This window comes from Tenrec ecaudatus, chromosome 7, assembly GCF_050624435.1.
Source record: "Tenrec ecaudatus isolate mTenEca1 chromosome 7, mTenEca1.hap1, whole genome shotgun sequence".
NCBI classification, from domain to species: domain Eukaryota; kingdom Metazoa; phylum Chordata; class Mammalia; order Afrosoricida; family Tenrecidae; genus Tenrec; species Tenrec ecaudatus.
The window spans coordinates 709536-731286 of NC_134536.1; the positions used below are offsets into that span (position 1 = coordinate 709536).

At 45.7% G+C, this 21751-nt stretch overlaps 1 protein-coding gene across 1 annotated transcript in view; it reads left to right on the forward strand.

Annotated features, from left to right (window-relative positions):
- WDR27 (WD repeat domain 27) overlaps positions 1-21751 on the forward strand; it is a 78023-nt gene that overhangs the window by 32914 nt on the left and 23358 nt on the right. Inside the window, exons 17-19 of the mRNA XM_075554203.1 lie at positions 704-793; positions 15077-15198; positions 19111-19244. Coding sequence (XP_075410318.1) covers positions 704-793; positions 15077-15198; positions 19111-19244 — 346 coding nt within the window. The remainder of the gene's footprint in view (positions 1-703; positions 794-15076; positions 15199-19110; positions 19245-21751) is intronic.

The following is a 21751-nucleotide window of genomic DNA, read 5'->3' on the forward strand; positions in this document are numbered from 1 at the left end:
CCAGGCTGCCTTGGAACCGCACAGACCAAGAGGGAGGATGGGTTGGGGAGCATCTGCTTCCTACTTGGGTTTTTGTCCTGGATAGATGCTTGCTTCTACAATTGTGTAGGAGCCCTGTTGGGGTAGTGGTTATGTGTCGGCCTGCATGGTTGGCAGTTAGAACCAACTGCAAATCCGTGGGAGAAAGACTGGGCTTTCTACTCCCATACCCGGTTACGTCTTGGAGACCCACGGGCTCACTGAGCCAGCACTGACCCCATAGCATGGGGAGAGAAACAATAATTCTGTCGGGCATCTACAGGGTTTGCTGAGTCAGCACTGACCCGTTGGCCTGGGACAGATGATTGTATAGCAAGGCTTTTGAGCCGACCTGCTGACCCTGGCTTCCGAGCCATGTCAGGGTGTGCTCCTGGTCTCAGCTGCTTGGGGGTCCAGTCCCGATTCCAGTGTTCTGGGCCCTGTGGCCACAGAGGCTGTCCCCGCTCCAGCCTCATCCCTGATCAGTGCACAGAGCACAACGGCATGGCTGTGGGGAACGCTGGGGCACGGGACCCACAGCCCAGGCTCAGGTTTACAAAGATGGCCTCTGAGCTGAGGGCTGCACTGTTGCCCTGCTTGGTAAGGATGCTCTGTTTGGCTGCAGTTGCTTTGCCCAAGGCTGCTGGTGTGCTGGAGATGTGTCAACCCCACCTTCCTCACACAGGTGATGGCTGCCGACTGGCCTGTGGCTTAGCCAGCCCTTCATTGCTTGTCTTTGACGCCAGCCTCTCAGGGACTCCGCTCGCCTTTTCAGGTACTGCAAGTCTGCGGTTCCCTCGGGAATGAGGGTGGGTAGGTGGGCTATTACTGGCTGTGGCCACTGGTTTCCTTCCAGTGAGCGAGAGCAGGATAGAGCATGGATGTGGTGTGGGGACCTCCCAGAGACCAGGGCTTTCTGCCCATGAGTACTGACCCCCATCTCAGCCACCTGGATGGTGGACATCCCAGAGTGCAGCCCCAAGACGGGCGGAGCGCTCTCAGCAACCGAACGTCCTGTGTGGCTGTGTAAACCCACAGGGGCATTTTACCAGGCAGGCGCTTGCTAGGGGAGGACTGAGATTGAGATGGGACACCCAGGCTAGGGTGAGCAGCCTCATGTCACCTCACTTTCCCAGTGTGTGGCACTCACATGCCCTGCCCAGCTGCATCAGGGCCTGCTTCCCGGGCAAGCACTGCCAGAGGCCTCCATGCGAGGGCAGCAGAGTCGCGTGGATGCTTGCTACTGTTCTGAGGGAGCAGCAGGCTCCTGCTCAGCCCCCAGTCTGCTTTCCTGACAGGGGCGGGAGGGGCATCCTTCCAGGCATCGCTGGGTCTGCCTCACCGGGGTGGCCTATGTGCCAGCCACGGAAGGGGTCAACGTGGCCGTGGGGAGGGGCGCTGCTGGTGGTGCAGGTAGCAAATGGGCAGAGGAGCTGAGGCCCCGCCAGCCCCCCTATGGTGCCCCCAAAGCCTGTGAGGGAGGCTCATCTGGGCTAATCTCAGAGGTACAAGAGCGACAGTTCTGACAGGTGTTGAAATGCTGACAACTCGCAGTGAAGTTGCGGTTGGTGCTGTTTTTAATCATTTTCTTTCTGATAGCAGACACTTAGAGATTGTTAAGTCTGACCGTGACGGGGAGTCTCCAGGGTAGGTGTCACCCAGTGCGGCCACTCAGGGCATCACCACCTCCCCTCATTAAGCCACTGGCCTTAGTACAAAGGGCCGTATGGTTTGGGGCAGGGGAATGTGGTGGACCTCCCCGGGCCCCAAACCATACGGCCCTTTGTACTAAGGCCAGTGGCTTAATGTACTGGTGCAAACTTGAATCACAGTCCAGACGTGAACGGACAGGATGGCTACAGCAGTGACAAATTGCTCTCTGCCATCGACTCAACAGGGCAGCGTAGAACTAGGCTGTAGCTCTTGACGGGAGTGGAAAGCCTCGTGTTTCTCTGGAGGCTCCACAATGCAACTGCCACCGGCAGGGCCCCTGACAGCGGCCTCACAGCCTCCATGAAGTCACAGTCCCTTAGTTTCATGTGATCAAAGTGAAAATGTGGTCAGACAATGAGCATTGGAATTGGGAGCAGAAACTTTCAGAACCACTTTGCTCATTGTAATGTTAAACGTCCCCCTTACAGGAGGTGCACAGAGGGTTTAGGTGTGCGTGCCAACGGTGGTCCCAGGTGGCGTAGCCGCTGGAAACAAACACGTGGACCTATGTTCACAAATGTAACAATGGCACAGGAATGCACAAGATCAAAGACACAAACATTTCAGCAGTTGGTGAAAATGCGGGCTGACTGGAGATGCTCCTCTCCTGGCTTTCAGCGGTTTTGGTGCCAGATAAGAGGCTGGGACTGCCAGTTTGCACGGGTGCCCTTTCACCTCACCAGGGCTGCTTCCAGCACTGGATCATGAGAGAACGTTTCCTTACTTCTGCGAAGAGCCATCTTCCTCGGGGCCATGGTGGCCAGGCTCTGCTGGGAATCTGAGGTGAAATCTGGGAATTGAAGCAAGCTGCCCTCTACCGCTTCCTCCCTACTCCTCTCACAGCTGTAGTTTGGGGCCAAGGGTTTTACACCACCTGCGTCCTGCTGCCCATGTTCCCTCTTTTGGGGCCAGTGTTGGTGTTCTTCGGTGTCTCATGGTGATGAACTTTTGGGCTCAGTTCCCATCACTTCTTAGACCCAGTCACGCACTAGGATGTTGTCCGTGCAGCATCAATAGCAAGTGCCCGGCAGCAGAGCCAGGACTGATTCCCTCTGAGGAGGGAAAGCACAGCCTTCCCTCGCCACGTGGTGTCACTGGAAAACCAAGTACTTGGTGAGCGGTGCGTGCCTGCGTTTGTCCTTTCCCACCATGTCTTGAAACTGCAAGACCCGCCATCTGGGTTCTGGAAGGGAACGCTTCCCCTTCTGCCGATTTCACCCCAAATAACCTGGGGCTAGGAGTGCCAGAAGCAAGCAGCACACGATTGGCCAGCCTGTCTCATCCATGCCACCCTTCCCATTTGTGGCTCCAGCCACTTCCACCTGGTGTCTACTTCACAGCCACCAGCCCCAACCTGCTCTCCAGCTGGTGCTAAGAGGCCTCAGCCACTGGGGCGAGCGAGGGGCCAGGGTCTTGAATGTTTAGTTCTTACCCCTTTGCTTGGCACTTGGCTTTGTGGCCACATGGCAGCTTTGACTTCCACGCTCCGGTGTGGCAGGGTAGAACATTCCTGCAGAGCTTAAAAAAAAAAAGGCAAATTAACGATATTTGGGGGGAAATGAGAAGAGAAAATGTAAGTGTTTGGATATGTTAGTGCTAACAAATGTAAATTTTAACGCAGCACTACTTTTTAGCTATATTTGAAACATAATCCCTCAAAGTTTCACTAAAATTAGGTTTATACCTGCAAGCCCATGACCCTTTTAGAGAAAATGTAAAAAGATGAAAATTAAAGAAAATGAGTATAAGATTTAAGTTATATTTATAAACACATATTAAGAAATAGCTATTCCACTACTTCATGTTTTAAGCTATTTAGTTATGGAGGGGTTTTATAGTCAATAGTTATGTTATTATTCAAGAGTTATCAAGAAGGGGCTTTCTAGTCAATAATTACGTTATTCAAGTTATCAAGGGGGCCCGTGGTGCAGTGAGTTATGAGTTGGGTCCTTAAAAACGTGTGTTGCTGGCGACTCAAATCCACCCATTGCTCCGTGGGAGGCAGATGAGGCTGGCTGCTCTCTTAAAACTTTGCAGCCTCCAAGACCCCAAGGGCACTTCTCTTCTGATGGAATTGAATCAATGGCAACAAGTGAAGCTCATGACCAATGCTATAGAAGAATACATGACACACGGCATTGCAAACTGCTCAAATGATGTTTCTTAGATTATATGAATATTCGTGGAATTTCACCGTTGCTCTTTGTGGGTCAGTTTGTCATACCATGGTGGCTGTGTGTTACTGTGGTGCTGGAAGTGATGTCACTGGTCATTCAAGTGACAGCATGGTCACCCAAGGTGAAGAGATTTTAGTGGAGCTTCCAGTTTAAGAGCAGACTACGAAGGACTTGGCTCCCCACTTCAATGGACGTATCTCTGAAAACCCTATGCCTAGCATTGGAACACTCAGATCCTGAAGGCCTAACGAATGGAAGCAGAACATTGCGAGCGATGGGCTGGAGGATGGGGGTGGGAGGGCACTTGAAATGTAACTGAAGAGGAGCAGTTCCTCAAAGTAGAGTGGACGATGGTGATGTCAGTGGAGTAGAGTGGACGATGGTGATGTCAGTGGAGTAGAGTGGACGATGGTGATGTCAGTGGAGTAGAGTGGACGATGGTGATGTCAGTGGAGTAGAGTGGACGATGGTGATGTCAGTGGAGTAGAGTGAACAATGGTGATGTCAGTGGAGTAGAGTAGACGATGGTGAAGACAGTGGAGTAGAGTGGACGATGGTGATGTCAGTGGAGTAGAGTGGACGATGGTGATGTCAGTGGAGTAGAGTGGACGATGGTGATGTCTGTGGAGTGGAGTGGATGATGGTGATGTCAGTGGAGTAGAGTGGACGATGGTGATGTCAGTGGAGTAGAGTGGATGATGGTGATGTCTGTGGAGTGGAGTGGACTATGATGCTGTAAATGGAGTGAAGTCTGTGGTAGGTGAGTGTCTAGGATCTTCGTTAACTGATGGAGCACAACCCAAGGCAACAAAAACTGCCAAAATTTAACAATTGTAACTTGGAATGTATGGTGTGTGAGTCTAGGAAAATTGGAAGTCTTAAGAATTAGAATATAGAAGGACTGATATCCTAGGCATTAGTGAGCTAAAATGACCGGTATTGGCCATTTTGAATGAGAAAATCCGGTGGTTGTCTCTGCTGGGAAGTACACGATTCAGAGGAATGACATTGTATTCACAGTCAAATAGGACATTTCAAGATGTGTTTTGAGTATAATGCTATCGTCTGTGATAGGTTTATGTCTGTTTGCCTTCAGGGAAGTCCAATCAGTACAACTGTTACTCAAATCTATGCACCAACCACAAAAGATTGAAATTGATGAAGTAATTGAAGAATTCTATCAATGTCTTCAGTCTGAAATGGATCATTTATAATCAAGCTTGAAATATACAATCAAGATGCATTGATCATTATTGCAGTTTGGAATAAAAAAACTGGAATCAAAGAGGAAGGATCAGTATTTTAATATGGTCTTTGTGATAGAAATGAAGCTGGGGAATGCATGATAGAATTCTGTTAGATAAATGACTTGTCCATAGCAAATATTATTTTTCAACAACACAAAAGGTGAGTATACACATGGGCTTCTCCAGATGGAATAAACAGGAATCAAATTGAATACATCTATTGGAAGAAATGTTGAAGAAGCTCAATATCAGCAGCTAAAACCAGGCCAAGGGCTGACTGTGGAACAGGCCACCAGTTGCTCAAAGGTAAGTTCATCATGAAGCTGAAAAGAATTAAAGTAAGTCCACGAGGGTCAAAGTACTTCCTTGAGTCTATTCCACCCAACTTTCAAGAACATCTCATGAACATATTTGATGCATTGACAGAAGACCTGATGAGCTGTGGGAACACATAATGAAGAAAGCAAAAGATCATTAAAAATACTAGAAAGAATGAAAATATTGAAGCGAATGTCAGAGAAAGTCCAAAACTTGCTCTAAATTAGAGAGTAGCTGAGGCAAATGGAAGGAATGATGAAGCCAAAGAGCTGAATAGAAAATTTCAGCTTGAGAAGACAAAGGAAAATATTTGCGCAGCCCTGGAAGAGCCACAAAGGACAAGCACACTTGGCATATCTTAAGCTGAAAGAAATCAAGAAAAATTTCAAGCCTTTAGTTATACTCTTGAAAAACTCTGTGGACAAAACACTGTTTGATGCAGGAAGCATCAAAAGAAGATGCAGAGACTACACTGAGACTCTGAACTAAGAAGAACTAGTCAACTTTTACTACACGGAGACTCTGAACTAAGAAGAACTAGTCACCTTTTACTACACGGAGACTCTGAACTAAGAAGAACTAGTCAACTTTTACTACACGGAGACTCTGAACTAAGAAGAACTAGTCAACTTTTACTACACGGAGACTCTGAACTAAGAAGAACTAGTCAACTTTTACTACACGGAGACTCTGAACTAAGAAGAACTAGTCACCTTTTACTACACGGAGACTCTGAACTAAGAAGAACTAGTCAACTTTTACTACACGGAGACTCTGAACTAAGAAGAACTAGTCAACTTTTACTACACGGAGACTCTGAACTAAGAAGAACTAGTCACCTTTTACTACACGGAGACTCTGAACTAAGAAGAACTAGTCAACTTTTACTACACGGAGACTCTGAACTAAGAAGAACTAGTCACCTTTTACTACACGGAGACTCTGAACTAAGAAGAACTAGTCAACTTTTACTACACGGAGACTCTGAACTAAGAAGAACTAGTCAACTTTTACTACACGGAGACTCTGAACTAAGAAGAACTAGTCAACTTTTACTACACGGAGACTCTGAACTAAGAAGAACTAGTCAACTTTTACTACACGGAGACTCTGAACTAAGAAGAACTAGTCACCTTTTACTACACGGAGACTCTGAACTAAGAAGAACTAGTCAACTTTTACTACACGGAGACTCTGAACTAAGAAGAACTAGTCAACTTTTACTACACGGAGACTCTGAACTAAGAAGAACTAGTCAACTTTTACTACACGGAGACTCTGAACTAAGAAGAACTAGTCAACTTTTACTACACGGAGACTCTGAACTAAGAAGAACTAGTCAACTTTTACTACACGGAGACTCTGAACTAAGAAGAACTAGTCAACTTTTACTACACGGAGACTCTGAACTAAGAAGAACTAGTCAACTTTTACTACACGGAGACTCTGAACTAAGAAGAACTAGTCAACTTTTACTACACGGAGACTCTGAACTAAGAAGAACTAGTCAACTTTTACTACACGGAGACTCTGAACTAAGAAGAACTAGTCAACTTTTACTACACGGAGACTCTGAACTAAGAAGAACTAGTCAACTTTTACTACACGGAGACTCTGAACTAAGAAGAACTAGTCAACTTTTACTACACGGAGACTCTGAACTAAGAAGAACTAGTCAACTTTTACTACACGGAGACTCTGAACTAAGAAGAACTAGTCAACTTTTACTACACGGAGACTCTGAACTAAGAAGAACTAGTCAACTTTTACTACACGGAGACTCTGAACTAAGAAGAACTAGTCAACTTTTACTACACGGAGACTCTGAACTAAGAAGAACTAGTCAACTTTTACTACACGGAGACTCTGAACTAAGAAGAACTAGTCAACTTTTACTACACGGAGACTCTGAACTAAGAAGAACTAGTCAACTTTTACTACACGGAGACTCTGAACTAAGAAGAACTAGTCAACTTTTACTACACGGAGACTCTGAACTAAGAAGAACTAGTCAACTTTTACTACACGGAGACTCTGAACTAAGAAGAACTAGTCAACTTTTACTACACGGAGACTCTGAACTAAGAAGAACTAGTCAACTTTTACTACACGGAGACTCTGAACTAAGAAGAACTAGTCAACTTTTACTACACGGAGACTCTGAACTAAGAAGAACTAGTCAACTTTTACTACACGGAGACTCTGAACTAAGAAGAACTAGTCAACTTTTACTACACGGAGACTCTGAACTAAGAAGAACTAGTCAACTTTTACTACACGGAGACTCTGAACTAAGAAGAACTAGTCAACTTTTACTACACGGAGACTCTGAACTAAGAAGAACTAGTCAACTTTTACTACACGGAGACTCTGAACTAAGAAGAACTAGTCAACTTTTACTACACGGAGACTCTGAACTAAGAAGAACTAGTCAACTTTTACTACACGGAGACTCTGAACTAAGAAGAACTAGTCAACTTTTACTACACGGAGACTCTGAACTAAGAAGAACTAGTCAACTTTTACTACACGGAGACTCTGAACTAAGAAGAACTAGTCAACTTTTACTACACGGAGACTCTGAACTAAGAAGAACTAGTCAACTTTTACTACACGGAGACTCTGAACTAAGAAGAACTAGTCAACTTTTACTACACGGAGACTCTGAACTAAGAAGAACTAGTCAACTTTTACTACACGGAGACTCTGAACTAAGAAGAACTAGTCAACTTTTACTACACGGAGACTCTGAACTAAGAAGAACTAGTCAACTTTTACTACACGGAGACTCTGAACTAAGAAGAACTAGTCAACTTTTACTACACGGAGACTCTGAACTAAGAAGAACTAGTCAACTTTTAATACACGGAGACTCTGAACTAAGAAGAACTAGTCAACTTTTACTACACTGAGACTCTGAACTAAGAAGAACTAGTCAACTTTTACTACACGGAGACTCTGAACTAAGAAGAAATAGTCAACTTTTACTACACGGAGACTCTGAACTAAGAAGAACTAGTCAACTTTTACTACACGGAGACTCTGAACTAAGAAGAACTAGTCAACTTTTACTACACGGAGACTCTGAACTAAGAAGAACTAGTCAACTTTTACTACACGGAGACTCTGAACTAAGAAGAACTAGTCAACTTTTACTACACGGAGACTCTGAACTAAGAAGAACTAGTCACCTTTTACTACACGGAGACTCTGAACTAAGAAGAACTAGTCACCTTTTACTACACGGAGACTCTGAACTAAGAAGAACTAGTCAACTTTTACTACACGGAGACTCTGAACTAAGAAGAACTAGTCACCTTTTACTACACGGAGACTCTGAACTAAGAAGAACTAGTCAACTTTTACTACACGGAGACTCTGAACTAAGAAGAACTAGTCACCTTTTACTACACGGAGACTCTGAACTAAGAAGAACTAGTCAACTTTTACTACACGGAGACTCTGAACTAAGAAGAACTAGTCAACTTTTACTACACGGAGACTCTGAACTAAGAAGAACTAGTCAACTTTTACTACACGGAGACTCTGAACTAAGAAGAACTAGTCAACTTTTACTACACGGAGACTCTGAACTAAGAAGAACTAGTCACCTTTTACTACACGGAGACTATGAACTAAGAAGAACTAGTCAACTTTTACTACACGGAGACTCTGAACTAAGAAGAACTAGTCAACTTTTACTACACGGAGACTCTGAACTAAGAAGAACTAGTCAACTTTTACTACACGGAGACTCTGAACTAAGAAGAACTAGTCAACTTTTACTACACGGAGACTCTGAACTAAGAAGAACTAGTCAACTTTTACTACACGGAGACTCTGAACTAAGAAGAACTAGTCAACTTTTACTACACGGAGACTCTGAACTAAGAAGAACTAGTCAACTTTTACTACACGGAGACTCTGAACTAAGAAGAACTAGTCAACTTTTACTACACGGAGACTCTGAACTAAGAAGAACTAGTCAACTTTTACTACACGGAGACTCTGAACTAAGAAGAACTAGTCAACTTTTACTACACGGAGACTCTGAACTAAGAAGAACTAGTCACCTTTTACTACACGGAGACTCTGAACTAAGAAGAACTAGTCAACTTTTACTACACGGAGACTCTGAACTAAGAAGAACTAGTCAACTTTTACTACACGGAGACTCTGAACTAAGAAGAACTAGTCACCTTTTACTACACGGAGACTCTGAACTAAGAAGAACTAGTCAACTTTTACTACACGGAGACTCTGAACTAAGAAGAACTAGTCAACTTTTACTACACGGAGACTCTGAACTAAGAAGAACTAGTCAACTTTTACTACACGGAGACTCTGAACTAAGAAGAACTAGTCAACTTTTACTACACGGAGACTCTGAACTAAGAAGAACTAGTCAACTTTTACTACACGGAGACTCTGAACTAAGAAGAACTAGTCAACTTTTACTACACGGAGACTCTGAACTAAGAAGAACTAGTCAACTTTTACTACACGGAGACTCTGAACTAAGAAGAACTAGTCAACTTTTACTACACGGAGACTCTGAACTAAGAAGAACTAGTCAACTTTTACTACACGGAGACTCTGAACTAAGAAGAACTAGTCACCTTTTACTACACGGAGACTCTGAACTAAGAAGAACTAGTCAACTTTTACTACACGGAGACTCTGAACTAAGAAGAACTAGTCAACTTTTACTACACGGAGACTCTGAACTAAGAAGAACTAGTCAACTTTTACTACACGGAGACTCTGAACTAAGAAGAACTAGTCACCTTTTACTACACGGAGACTCTGAACTAAGAAGAACTAGTCAACTTTTACTACACGGAGACTCTGAACTAAGAAGAACTAGTCAACTTTTACTACACGGAGACTCTGAACTAAGAAGAACTAGTCAACTTTTACTACACGGAGACTCTGAACTAAGAAGAACTAGTCAACTTTTACTACACGGAGACTCTGAACTAAGAAGAACTAGTCAACTTTTACTACACGGAGACTCTGAACTAAGAAGAACTAGTCAACTTTTACTACACGGAGACTCTGAACTAAGAAGAACTAGTCAACTTTTACTACACGGAGACTCTGAACTAAGAAGAACTAGTCACCTTTTACTACACGGAGACTCTGAACTAAGAAGAACTAGTCAACTTTTACTACACGGAGACTCTGAACTAAGAAGAACTAGTCACCTTTTACTACACGGAGACTCTGAACTAAGAAGAACTAGTCAACTTTTACTACACGGAGACTCTGAACTAAGAAGAACTAGTCACCTTTTACTACACGGAGACTCTGAACTAAGAAGAACTAGTCAACTTTTACTACACGGAGACTCTGAACTAAGAAGAACTAGTCAACTTTTACTACACGGAGACTCTGAACTAAGAAGAACTAGTCAACTTTTACTACACGGAGACTCTGAACTAAGAAGAACTAGTCAACTTTTACTACACGGAGACTCTGAACTAAGAAGAACTAGTCAACTTTTACTACACTGAGACTCTGAACTAAGAAGAACTAGTCAACTTTTACTACACGGAGACTCTGAACTAAGAAGAACTAGTCACCTTTTACTACACTGAGACTCTGAACTAAGAAGAACTAGTCAACTTTTACTACACGGAGACTCTGAACTAAGAAGAACTAGTCAACTTTTACTACACGGAGACTCTGAACTAAGAAGAACTAGTCACCTTTTACTACACGGAGACTCTGAACTAAGAAGAACTAGTCACCTTTTACTACACTGAGACTCTGAACTAAGAAGAACTAGTCAACTTTTACTACACGGAGACTCTGAACTAAGAAGAACTAGTCAACTTTTACTACACGGAGACTCTGAACTAAGAAGAACTAGTCACCTTTTACTACACGGAGACTCTGAACTAAGAAGAACTAGTCAACTTTTACTACACGGAGACTCTGAACTAAGAAGAACTAGTCACCTTTTACTACACGGAGACTCTGAACTAAGAAGAACTAGTCAACTTTTACTACACGGAGACTCTGAACTAAGAAGAACTAGTCAACTTTTACTACACGGAGACTCTGAACTAAGAAGAACTAGTCAACTTTTACTACACGGAGACTCTGAACTAAGAAGAACTAGTCAACTTTTACTACACGGAGACTCTGAACTAAGAAGAACTAGTCAACTTTTACTACACGGAGACTCTGAACTAAGAAGAACTAGTCAACTTTTACTACACGGAGACTCTGAACTAAGAAGAACTAGTCAACTTTTACTACACGGAGACTCTGAACTAAGAAGAACTAGTCAACTTTTACTACACGGAGACTCTGAACTAAGAAGAACTAGTCAACTTTTACTACACGGAGACTCTGAACTAAGAAGAACTAGTCAACTTTTACTACACGGAGACTCTGAACTAAGAAGAACTAGTCAACTTTTACTACACGGAGACTCTGAACTAAGAAGAACTAGTCACCTTTTACTACACGGAGACTCTGAACTAAGAAGAACTAGTCAACTTTTACTACACGGAGACTCTGAACTAAGAAGAACTAGTCAACTTTTACTACACGGAGACTCTGAACTAAGAAGAACTAGTCAACTTTTACTACACGGAGACTCTGAACTAAGAAGAACTAGTCACCTTTTACTACACGGAGACTCTGAACTAAGAAGAACTAGTCAACTTTTACTACACGGAGACTCTGAACTAAGAAGAACTAGTCAACTTTTACTACACGGAGACTCTGAACTAAGAAGAACTAGTCAACTTTTACTACACGGAGACTCTGAACTAAGAAGAACTAGTCACCTTTTACTACACGGAGACTCTGAACTAAGAAGAACTAGTCAACTTTTACTACACGGAGACTCTGAACTAAGAAGAACTAGTCAACTTTTACTACACGGAGACTCTGAACTAAGAAGAACTAGTCAACTTTTACTACACGGAGACTCTGAACTAAGAAGAACTAGTCAACTTTTACTACACGGAGACTCTGAACTAAGAAGAACTAGTCAACTTTTACTACACGGAGACTCTGAACTAAGAAGAACTAGTCAACTTTTACTACACGGAGACTCTGAACTAAGAAGAACTAGTCAACTTTTACTACACGGAGACTCTGAACTAAGAAGAACTAGTCAACTTTTACTACACGGAGACTCTGAACTAAGAAGAACTAGTCAACTTTTACTACACGGAGACTCTGAACTAAGAAGAACTAGTCAACTTTTACTACACGGAGACTCTGAACTAAGAAGAACTAGTCAACTTTTACTACACGGAGACTCTGAACTAAGAAGAACTAGTCAACTTTTACTACACGGAGACTCTGAACTAAGAAGAACTAGTCAACTTTTACTACACGGAGACTCTGAACTAAGAAGAACTAGTCAACTTTTACTACACGGAGACTCTGAACTAAGAAGAACTAGTCAACTTTTACTACACGGAGACTCTGAACTAAGAAGAACTAGTCAACTTTTCACCATTTCATGAGCAAGAGCCAATGCTCCTGAAGGAAGAAGAAGAAGTCCAAGTTGCACTAAAAGCATTAGCCAAAAGCCAGACTACAGGAATTGATGGAACACCAATCGAAAGATTTTAACAAGCTGATGAAGCATTCAAAACACTCATCTATGCCAGGAAATTTGGAAAACAGATACACGGCCAACTGATTGGAAGAGTAACCATTCCAAAGAAAGTGTTCCAGCAGAATGCTCAAACTATGCATCAATATCACTGATATCATATGCAAGTGGAATTTTGCTGAAGATCATTCAAGAATGGTTGTAGCAGTCCGTTGACAGGGAGCTGCCAGAGGTTCAGGCTGGGTTCAGAAGAGGCCATGGAATCAGGGATGTCACGACTGATAGCAGATGGATCTTGGTTCAAAGCAGAGAATACCAGAAAGATATTTGTGTTTTATTGACCATGCCAAGGCATTCGACTGTGTAACTCATAAACTAGCTAACCTTGAGAAGAATGGGAATTCCAGAACACTTCGTTGTACACGGATCAAGAGGCAGTTGTATGAGTAGAGCCAGGGAACAGTGCCTGGTTTGCAATTAGGAAAGGTGTGGGTCAGGGTTGTATTCTCTCACCACACTTGTTCAATCTGTATGTTGAACAAAGTCATCAGAATCTGAATTCTATGAAGAAGAATGTGGTATCAGAATTGAAAGAAGGCTTAATAACCATCTGAGATATGCAGATGACACAATCTTGCTTTCTGAAAGTGAGGAGGGCTTGAAGCACTTGCCGATGAAGATCAAGGGTTGCAGCCTTCAATGGATTTCAACTTAATGTGAAGAAGACCCAAATCCTCACAACTGAACCAGTAGATAACTTCCTAATAAATGGAGAGAAGGTTAAAGCTGTCAAGGATTTTGCCTCGCTTGGATCCATAATCAAGGCTCACGGAAGCAGCAGTCAAGAGATCAAAAGATGCACTGCACTGGGAAAATATACTGCACACGGCCTCTTTAGAGTGTCAAAAAGCAAGAATGTTACTTTGATCACTAATGTGTGCCTGACCCAAGGCATGGTATTTTTCATTGCTTCACATGAATTTGAAAGTTGGACATTAAATAAGTATTACCAAAGAAGAACCGCTGCATTAGAACTGCAGTGTTGATGCATTGAAAGTACCATGGACTGTCGAAAGGGCAAGCATCTATCTTGGAAGGAGTGCTCCTTAGAGGGAAGAATAGTGAGAATTTGTCTTCATGCTTTTGAAATGTTGTCAAGAGAGACAAGTCCCTGGTCTTGAAAGCAGAGGGCAGGGACGGAGAGGAAGGTCCTCCAGGAGATGGATGGGCACCATGGTCGCAACCATGGGCTCAGGCATAAGAATAGCTGTGAGGCTGGTGCAGGACCCAGCCGGGCGAGGTCCCGCTGTGCAGAGGAGTGTTATGGCACCGAACAGCAGCAGCAGCAGCAGCAGCAAAATGGTTTTGTGACATGTTTCTGCCGTGAGTCACACCATTATCAGTTACTGAGAGGGTTTTTAAGTTTTTGTCTCTTTTCCTTTGATTGCTATTTTATTCTAATATTATTGATGTAGGCTTATGAATACTAATAGCCACAGTATTGTAGGTAAAATACCAGAACATTTCACACAATCCGTGACCATAAAAAGCCCAGTGACCTGGAGAACAGCAGCGTGGGCCACAGCATGTGTGGACGAGATCACGTGATTCGAGGTCTCACTGTAATTGGATTATGACAGCTCTGACGGCAGTGCATTTGAAAGCGGAGAAAGCATGTCACAGAGGGTTCTAGCCTCATCACTACACTGATACATGTAAGCTGAGCTGAGGAAAAACGTGTTTTGTTGTTATAACTAGCTATAGGAATATAGACAGCCATTTTGGGGTCATCCCCCTGACATGGCCATCCATGCTGTCTGCAGCCTATACGACCCCTTAATGATGCCACTCACAGTCTGTTATCTTGCACTCAGAGCCCACTGACCTTACTCCACCTGGAAAATGCTTCCACATAGGTTGTTTATGATGTAGGGCATCGATGCAGCTGCTCCTGATGCTATCTGCTCAAGTTCACTTCCGACGTCAGCGCCTCACCTCTTGGTGCTGTGTTTCTCCAGGCCACGACGGGCCCGTGAGTGCAGTCAGCTGGAGTCGGAGTGGCGAGTGGCTGCTCTCCACCTCGCAGGACGGGACCCTGAGGATGTGGTCAGCTCGCAGCTCAGCACGCATGGTGCTCTTGGTAAGGGGCGATGCTGTCTGTGATGAGCTGTCAGGAGTCAGTTGTCAGCACCGACAAATGCTGATGGGTGAAATGTTTTTATAGAGGGAGGCACACGTATATGTGGAGCCCCAGGTGGCACAAATGAGTTGGGGTTCCACCACTTCTGGAAAGAAAGGCTATTGGCTCAACCCCATCCAGCAACATCTTGGAAGACACGCCTGACCCATCTGCTTCTGAAAGGCGCTGAGGGGGCATGGCACTGAACCATGACGCAGAGTCAGTGTGATGGCAGCCAACAACAAAGATGACAGCGGATATGTCAGTGCACACAAAAAAGGCACATACATCAAAGACACACCACATGAGGGTGAGTCAGTGTATTTCCACAAAAGGCTAGAAACCTGTGTTAAAAATATCAGCTGGTCAAGCTCTTATTTTTCCACATGTTCACCATCTAGGTCTAGGGGTGAGTGACCCTGCTGACTTTGCATGTAGTAGAATCACAGTGTCCAGCATTGCAGCAACATGCAGGCCCCTGCAGTGTGACTGACTGACAGAGGAGTTGGGTTTGGAATTCTAGAGGGTCCTTTCAAGGGAACACTACTTGACTCCCTCTTGGGACTTGCATTTTGTTCCTTTGAAATATGAAAGACATTTTGAGGATGGAATGAAGTCAGAAGGACTGATCGGGGCTCTAGGGTGGATAGGGTAAAGTTTCCCAAAGAAATTTTCATGACAGCCCTGGTTACTGTTGAAGACTGAGCAGGTGCATAGTTGTGATGGAAACAACTCTCAGGCATCTTTGCATCTTTCCTGGCCTTTTCCTCCCCATTACAGTCGTCAGTTTTCTGTAAACTTTAGAGTAAACCTCCGTAATCATCCTGCTTCTTCTGAGAATGGCCAGCAGGTTGGCTCTGTTGGACTCCCCCAGAAGTTGCTACCACCTTCCGAGCTGAGCTCGCTGCCCAGAATTTAGCTGGCGTGACAGATCCCCTCAGGGTCACTGTTTTGATGGCTTTTTCTCTTCCTGGATCACATTGACCAGGTTAGCACTCGTGTGTATTATAATTCATCCCATAGAAAGAGATTGATGAGACGATTAGCCCCTTGAGCTGACATTCACACGTTCAGCATCCATCAAGCCCAAAGCTTGTGGAGCTCAAGATGTCCCCTTAAATTAAAAATGCAAAACCGTGTGTGATCCAGCTTTAGTAGCTGCTGCTTTAAAGGTGATTCTATGATCTTCTTCCCCCCATTTCTGGACTTCGGCCTCCGTTTCTTCATTTATCATGTTTTACGGTCTTCCCTGTCTTGGCCCAATTCTGAGGTCTTCTCGACCTACCTTAAGACACTTGATCCACCTAGCAACTGTTGTTTCCTGTGTGGCAGCCGTCCAGTAAACTTATCACACAGTTTCAGTGCTTTGGGAAGATGCCGGCCTGAGTCGTTAAAAGATATTAATGAGCGATCTTACCGTCTCACCACCTGTGTCCAGGTGGGTGAAACAGAGAATGCGTGTGCTGTTTCGGTAGCACAGTTGAAGGCTTGCTTGGCTGTGTTTTCAGCTATTTATTAATGATCAGATGGTACGAGAATGGGTAGTGGCCCTTGCCCAGTGGATGTGGCCGCAGGAGGTATGGGTGCAGCTGGGCCAGTGGGCATGTTGGTGTATGACAAGCATACATCTGAGGATTTTTCTGGCGATCCACTGATCCCAGAGACTTGCGTAAATACAGTTCGCTGGAATAAACCCACGCACGTATGAACTAGACTTCTAGCACCATGGCTTTTTGACTTACCCTCATACATATGCATTCACCACCACCCCCGACACACGGGAAAACGTGCCCTTACAGCTATATGGTCTAAAATGGCAAACATATTAATGCTAAGATATTTGAATAACCCTTACTGCCTCATCTAACATGTGTTTATAGCATACCCAAATCCAAGCCCACTTCCAGGGAGTCGGTTGTGACTCCTGGTGGCCCTTCAGGCCTGGTGACCTGCCCCGGCGGGCTCCAAGGCTGTGGTCTTCATAGGAGCAGTTGGCCTCGCATCCTCATTCCAGAGAGCAGCCGCGGGGTTTTCAACACCAGCCTTTCTGTCGGGGAACTCGTTTGATTCCCAGAAGCGGTAATGATGTTTGCTGAGGGGATCGTATGTGGAGCAGCCGTATTTTGGGTGAGAAAAGCAGGGGGTGTTCCTGATGGAGACGGTGCGGACCAGCGTGTGCTCATGCACGCGTCTGCTTAGCCCTTTGGGTCTTTCCCATAGCATCTGACACTCTACTTCCAGGCCAGCATCGCTCTCTCCCAGCCCACAGCGTCAAATGGTTTCAAATGGAGTATCTGGGACAGGGATGGCAGACGCAGTCAGCAAAGAAAGCATGCGGTTACTTGTGCTTACTTGTTACTCTGTAGTGGACAGTGTCCCATGGCTTTCACCACTTTGCGGTATGATATTGTCCACCACAGATTGAATAAGCATAAGTAGAGCCGTGCTTACTACTGCTGGTTGGCACTTCACCATGGAGAAAGGGGCTTGTTTAGATGAGCTCGTGAAGGGCCGTCGGGGCAGAAAGGAGCACAGAGACAGCAGATGAGGGCATTGCTACCATTGAGTCAGGGAGGGACGTGGCTGTGCTAAGCTCTGCTCTGATTTGTGGAGAGAGGAGACGCACAGGATGCACAGGTACAGTGAAAGCTTCAAAGACCTTCTTGGTGTTGGTTTATTACCATGGGAACTCTGGTGGCGTAGTGGTTACACGTTGGGCTGCTCACCTCAAGGTTGTCAGTTCAAAACCAACAGATGCTCCTCGGAGTAAGATGAGGCTTATGAGGCTTTCTACTCCCATAAAGAATTACCATCTCGGCCACCCACAGGGGCAGTTCCAACCTAACCTGTAGGGTGGCTATATGAGCTGGCCTTGACTTGATGGCAGGAAGTTTTAGTCTAGAACAGTAGTTCTCAACCTGGGGTCTCCACCCATTTAGAGGCCGAATGACTCTTTCACAGGGGTCACCTAAGACCATCAGAAATACTGAGACACCACCACTCTGTCTGTCTCCAGGCAGGTCTGCCCACATGCAGCTACGCCCACACACGAGTACCCAGAGTGATGACATCATCGTGCCAACCCCATCACATACACCCCATACAAATACAGGTGGATGTGACAGGCTTGGCAGCATAATGCACTTATGTCGGTCAGTCACGTGTGTAGAGAGCAGCAGTGTTGAAAGCAGCAGTATTGGAGGTAAAACGACACTTCACTTCATGAATTATAATTACTGGATAAATGTTTTAATCACCATGCTTTAATTAGTTCCATTTGTAACAATGAAAATACATCCTGCATATCAGATATTTACATTATGATTCATAACAGTAGCAAAATTACAGTTATGAAGTAGCAACGAAAATAATTTTATGGTTGGGGTTCACCACAACACGAGGAACCGTATTAAAGGGTCATGGCATTAGGAAGGTTGAGAACCAGTGGTCTAGAAAGAGGATTGAGCACCATGAAGATGAGCCGGTGGGGGCGGGCAGGCAGGTGAGGCCAACACTGTGGGTGATACCCACTTACATGACACATTGTTGGTCATGAGAGGAATCTCTGAGTGGAGACCTCAGAATGATGTCTTACATCACCAGTCCCTTTGACGCTTGGGCCCTCACAACATCCTTGTTACCAAACATACCCGCTGTGTCCTCAAAACTGGGACCCACAGTGACATCTGGATGGTGCATCTTCTGGAAGTCAATTCGCAGCAGGCAGAAGTGCACACTGGGAACCTGGTCTCTCTCTCTGCACGCACTTGTGCGCACACACGTTCAGGAGAACCAGGAGTTGGCTGCTGGGATTAAGACGCAGTGTGCTTCCTAACATTTGCTGTCCCTGACAGTGGTGGGTTTTTATTGCAGGGCAGAGACATGTTTTCTAAGCCGATGCAGTTCGCACAGTTTTACCACCTCGACGCCTTTATATTGCTGTCGTCTGGGCCGGAGCTGTGTCTGCTGAGGTACCACGTTGACACCAGCAAAGAGGAGATAAAAAGGTCTGTGCTGCTCTCCTGCACTCTCATTTTCTGCCGCAACGATGACTTACTTAGACAAAGAGCGTCTATTTCAAAGACGTTCTCTAGAAGTTAACAATGCCCGGTGACGGAGTTTGGTCATTGGAAGAGCTTTCTCGGCTGAGAGGGCCATGAGCCTTCCACATTGCTGGGCTGTGGTGGTGGAGGCCTGAGGTGTGACCTGCGGATGGTGAGGGCTGGCGGCACTGTTGGCTGTGTTCAGACATATACTTAGTTGCTGTCATCTGGGACAGTGGGTGCCGATGACCGAAAGTTAAACTTATGAAGTGTTTCAAACAGACAGATGTAGATGAAGCTTTAGATAAGAAACACAGACTGGTGCCCTTACCTCCCACAGGCATTTTGCTCTTTGATCTCAAGGTCTGTTAAGTAAATGACACATCGCAGGGACGACCAAAGGCCTTCCTTCCCCAGGTGCCTTGTCCTCCCTCATCCTCTTGCAGTCGACGCTTTGTGCCCTAACTTTATCTCCGTAACCACATAATCTTTTGGTAGTATCAGTACTGCTATGGCTAAAAATCACACCCAGAGTCTTGTCATAAGAGTGGCTGAGCTGCAACGTCAACTGAATCCTCGATCTCAAACAGCATTTGATGTTCAAGCCAGGGCATTGTTTGGGAAGAAATGGAACCCTGGAAGTTGGGATGGAGAAATGTGGGCAGAGAATCAGAAAGGTGGCAACACCGGGGCCCTAAATTCCATTGAGTTACCTCCGCCAAGCAGCACCACCCCGCCCAGCTGAAGACATTACACACGTCTGCCTGCCAGTCCATTACCAGTCAGACTATTCTCCCGTCTGGTCACATTTGAGGATATTTGCCCAAGTGTGCATGCATGCTAGGGCTATGTCTGGAGCAACACATGAGGCCGATACCTTAAAAGACATTGCTAAGTTGACCCCGAAACACCCTCACCACCTATGACTGCTTCCAGACCTGTAACGTCACAGGAAAAGCACAAATGATAACCCAAGAGGAGGTGTGTGCGCTCCTCAAGAACTCTAGTCTTCTAAGACGCACAGATGGAAACCTGGAGGGAGGGGGTGGGAAAGGCTAGCAAGGGTCTGAGATGATGGTGCTTGGAATGTAAGGTTCGAACAGTCTGCGTTCACTAAGCACACATTCTTCATTCAGTGTTGTAGCTCAGAGGCTAGGAGAGGATCTCATAGCTTATTTGTCTGGTTTGCTCACACATGGATCCCATGCCGGTCTACAAGAACTCCAGTTGGAGTACCAGACCTACCTTGGTATACTGTAGAAGAAAGTACACAAAGGCCTAGGGAGATTTCTGGAGGTATGTCAAGATACTCCTAATAAAGTCTAAATTATATTGCATGTGACCACTCCCACAACTGAAAGGGAGACACAACGCCTCGTGGCCTCTCTGGGTTTTGGAGGCGGCATGGCCCTCACTGGGGTGTGCTCCTCTGGCCTATTGACCAAGTGACTCGAGAGGCTGCCAGCTCTGAGTGGGGCCCGGGACAAGAGAAGGCTCTTGCACAGGCTCAGGCTGCCGTCTGTGCCAGCTGCTCTGCCCCTGGGTCCATATGACCCTGCTGACCCAGTGGTGGTGCTGCGGTGTCCGTGGCAGGAGGAGGTGCCCTGCGGACGCTCTGACAGGCCCCTCTGGTGGATCATAGCGCAGGCCCTGACAACGCTGGCAGCAAAGCCCTGCCGTCCTCTGCAGACAACTGCTCTCCTTTAGAAAAACAGCTGGTGGCCTGTTAGTGGGCCACCATGGGCCTCCAAGTCACCGTGCGCCCGAGCTGCCCATCACGGTCACCGAGTTGGACGTGCACAGCAGCACCACAGCCTTCAATGGAAGTGGTCCAAATGAGATCAGCCTGCAGCGGGACCTGAAGGCACGAGCACGCTGCTTGGAGAACTGGCCCCAATGCCCAGTCTCCACTCCTGTCCCTGCCTTCCCCCCACCTGCACCCATAGCCTCTGGGGAGTTCCTTAGGACCAGGTGACTGAGGAAGATAAAACTCGTGCCTGGTTTCCTGGTGGCTCTGCACGATATGCAGGTGCCACTGGTAGGTGGACAGCAGCAGCGCTACAGCCCTGTCTGGGACCTCCCTGAAGGACAGTGGTGAAGGGGAATGCTCCCCACGGGCAGGACTTGGAGCAGTGCACCTGGACGTTCTGTTTGCTTCGAAGGAGAAGTGACCAGTGGTGTGACTGTGTACTGATTCATGGGCTGCCAATAGTGTGACTGTGTACTGATTCATGGGCTGCCAGCGGTGTGACTGTGTACTGACTCATTCATGGGCTGAGGTCACTTGTTCAGCTGGCTGGTCAGGGACTTGGAAGGCCCATGATTGGAAAACCCTTGACAAGGTGTGGGGAAGCAGGATGTGTGTAGACCCCTGAATGACTGAAGCGGAGAAACGGCATGCGCCTCATTCGGCTGCAGAGGAGGGTTCAGCAATGAAGCCCCTCAGACATGCTCTGTGGAGACCAGCCCCC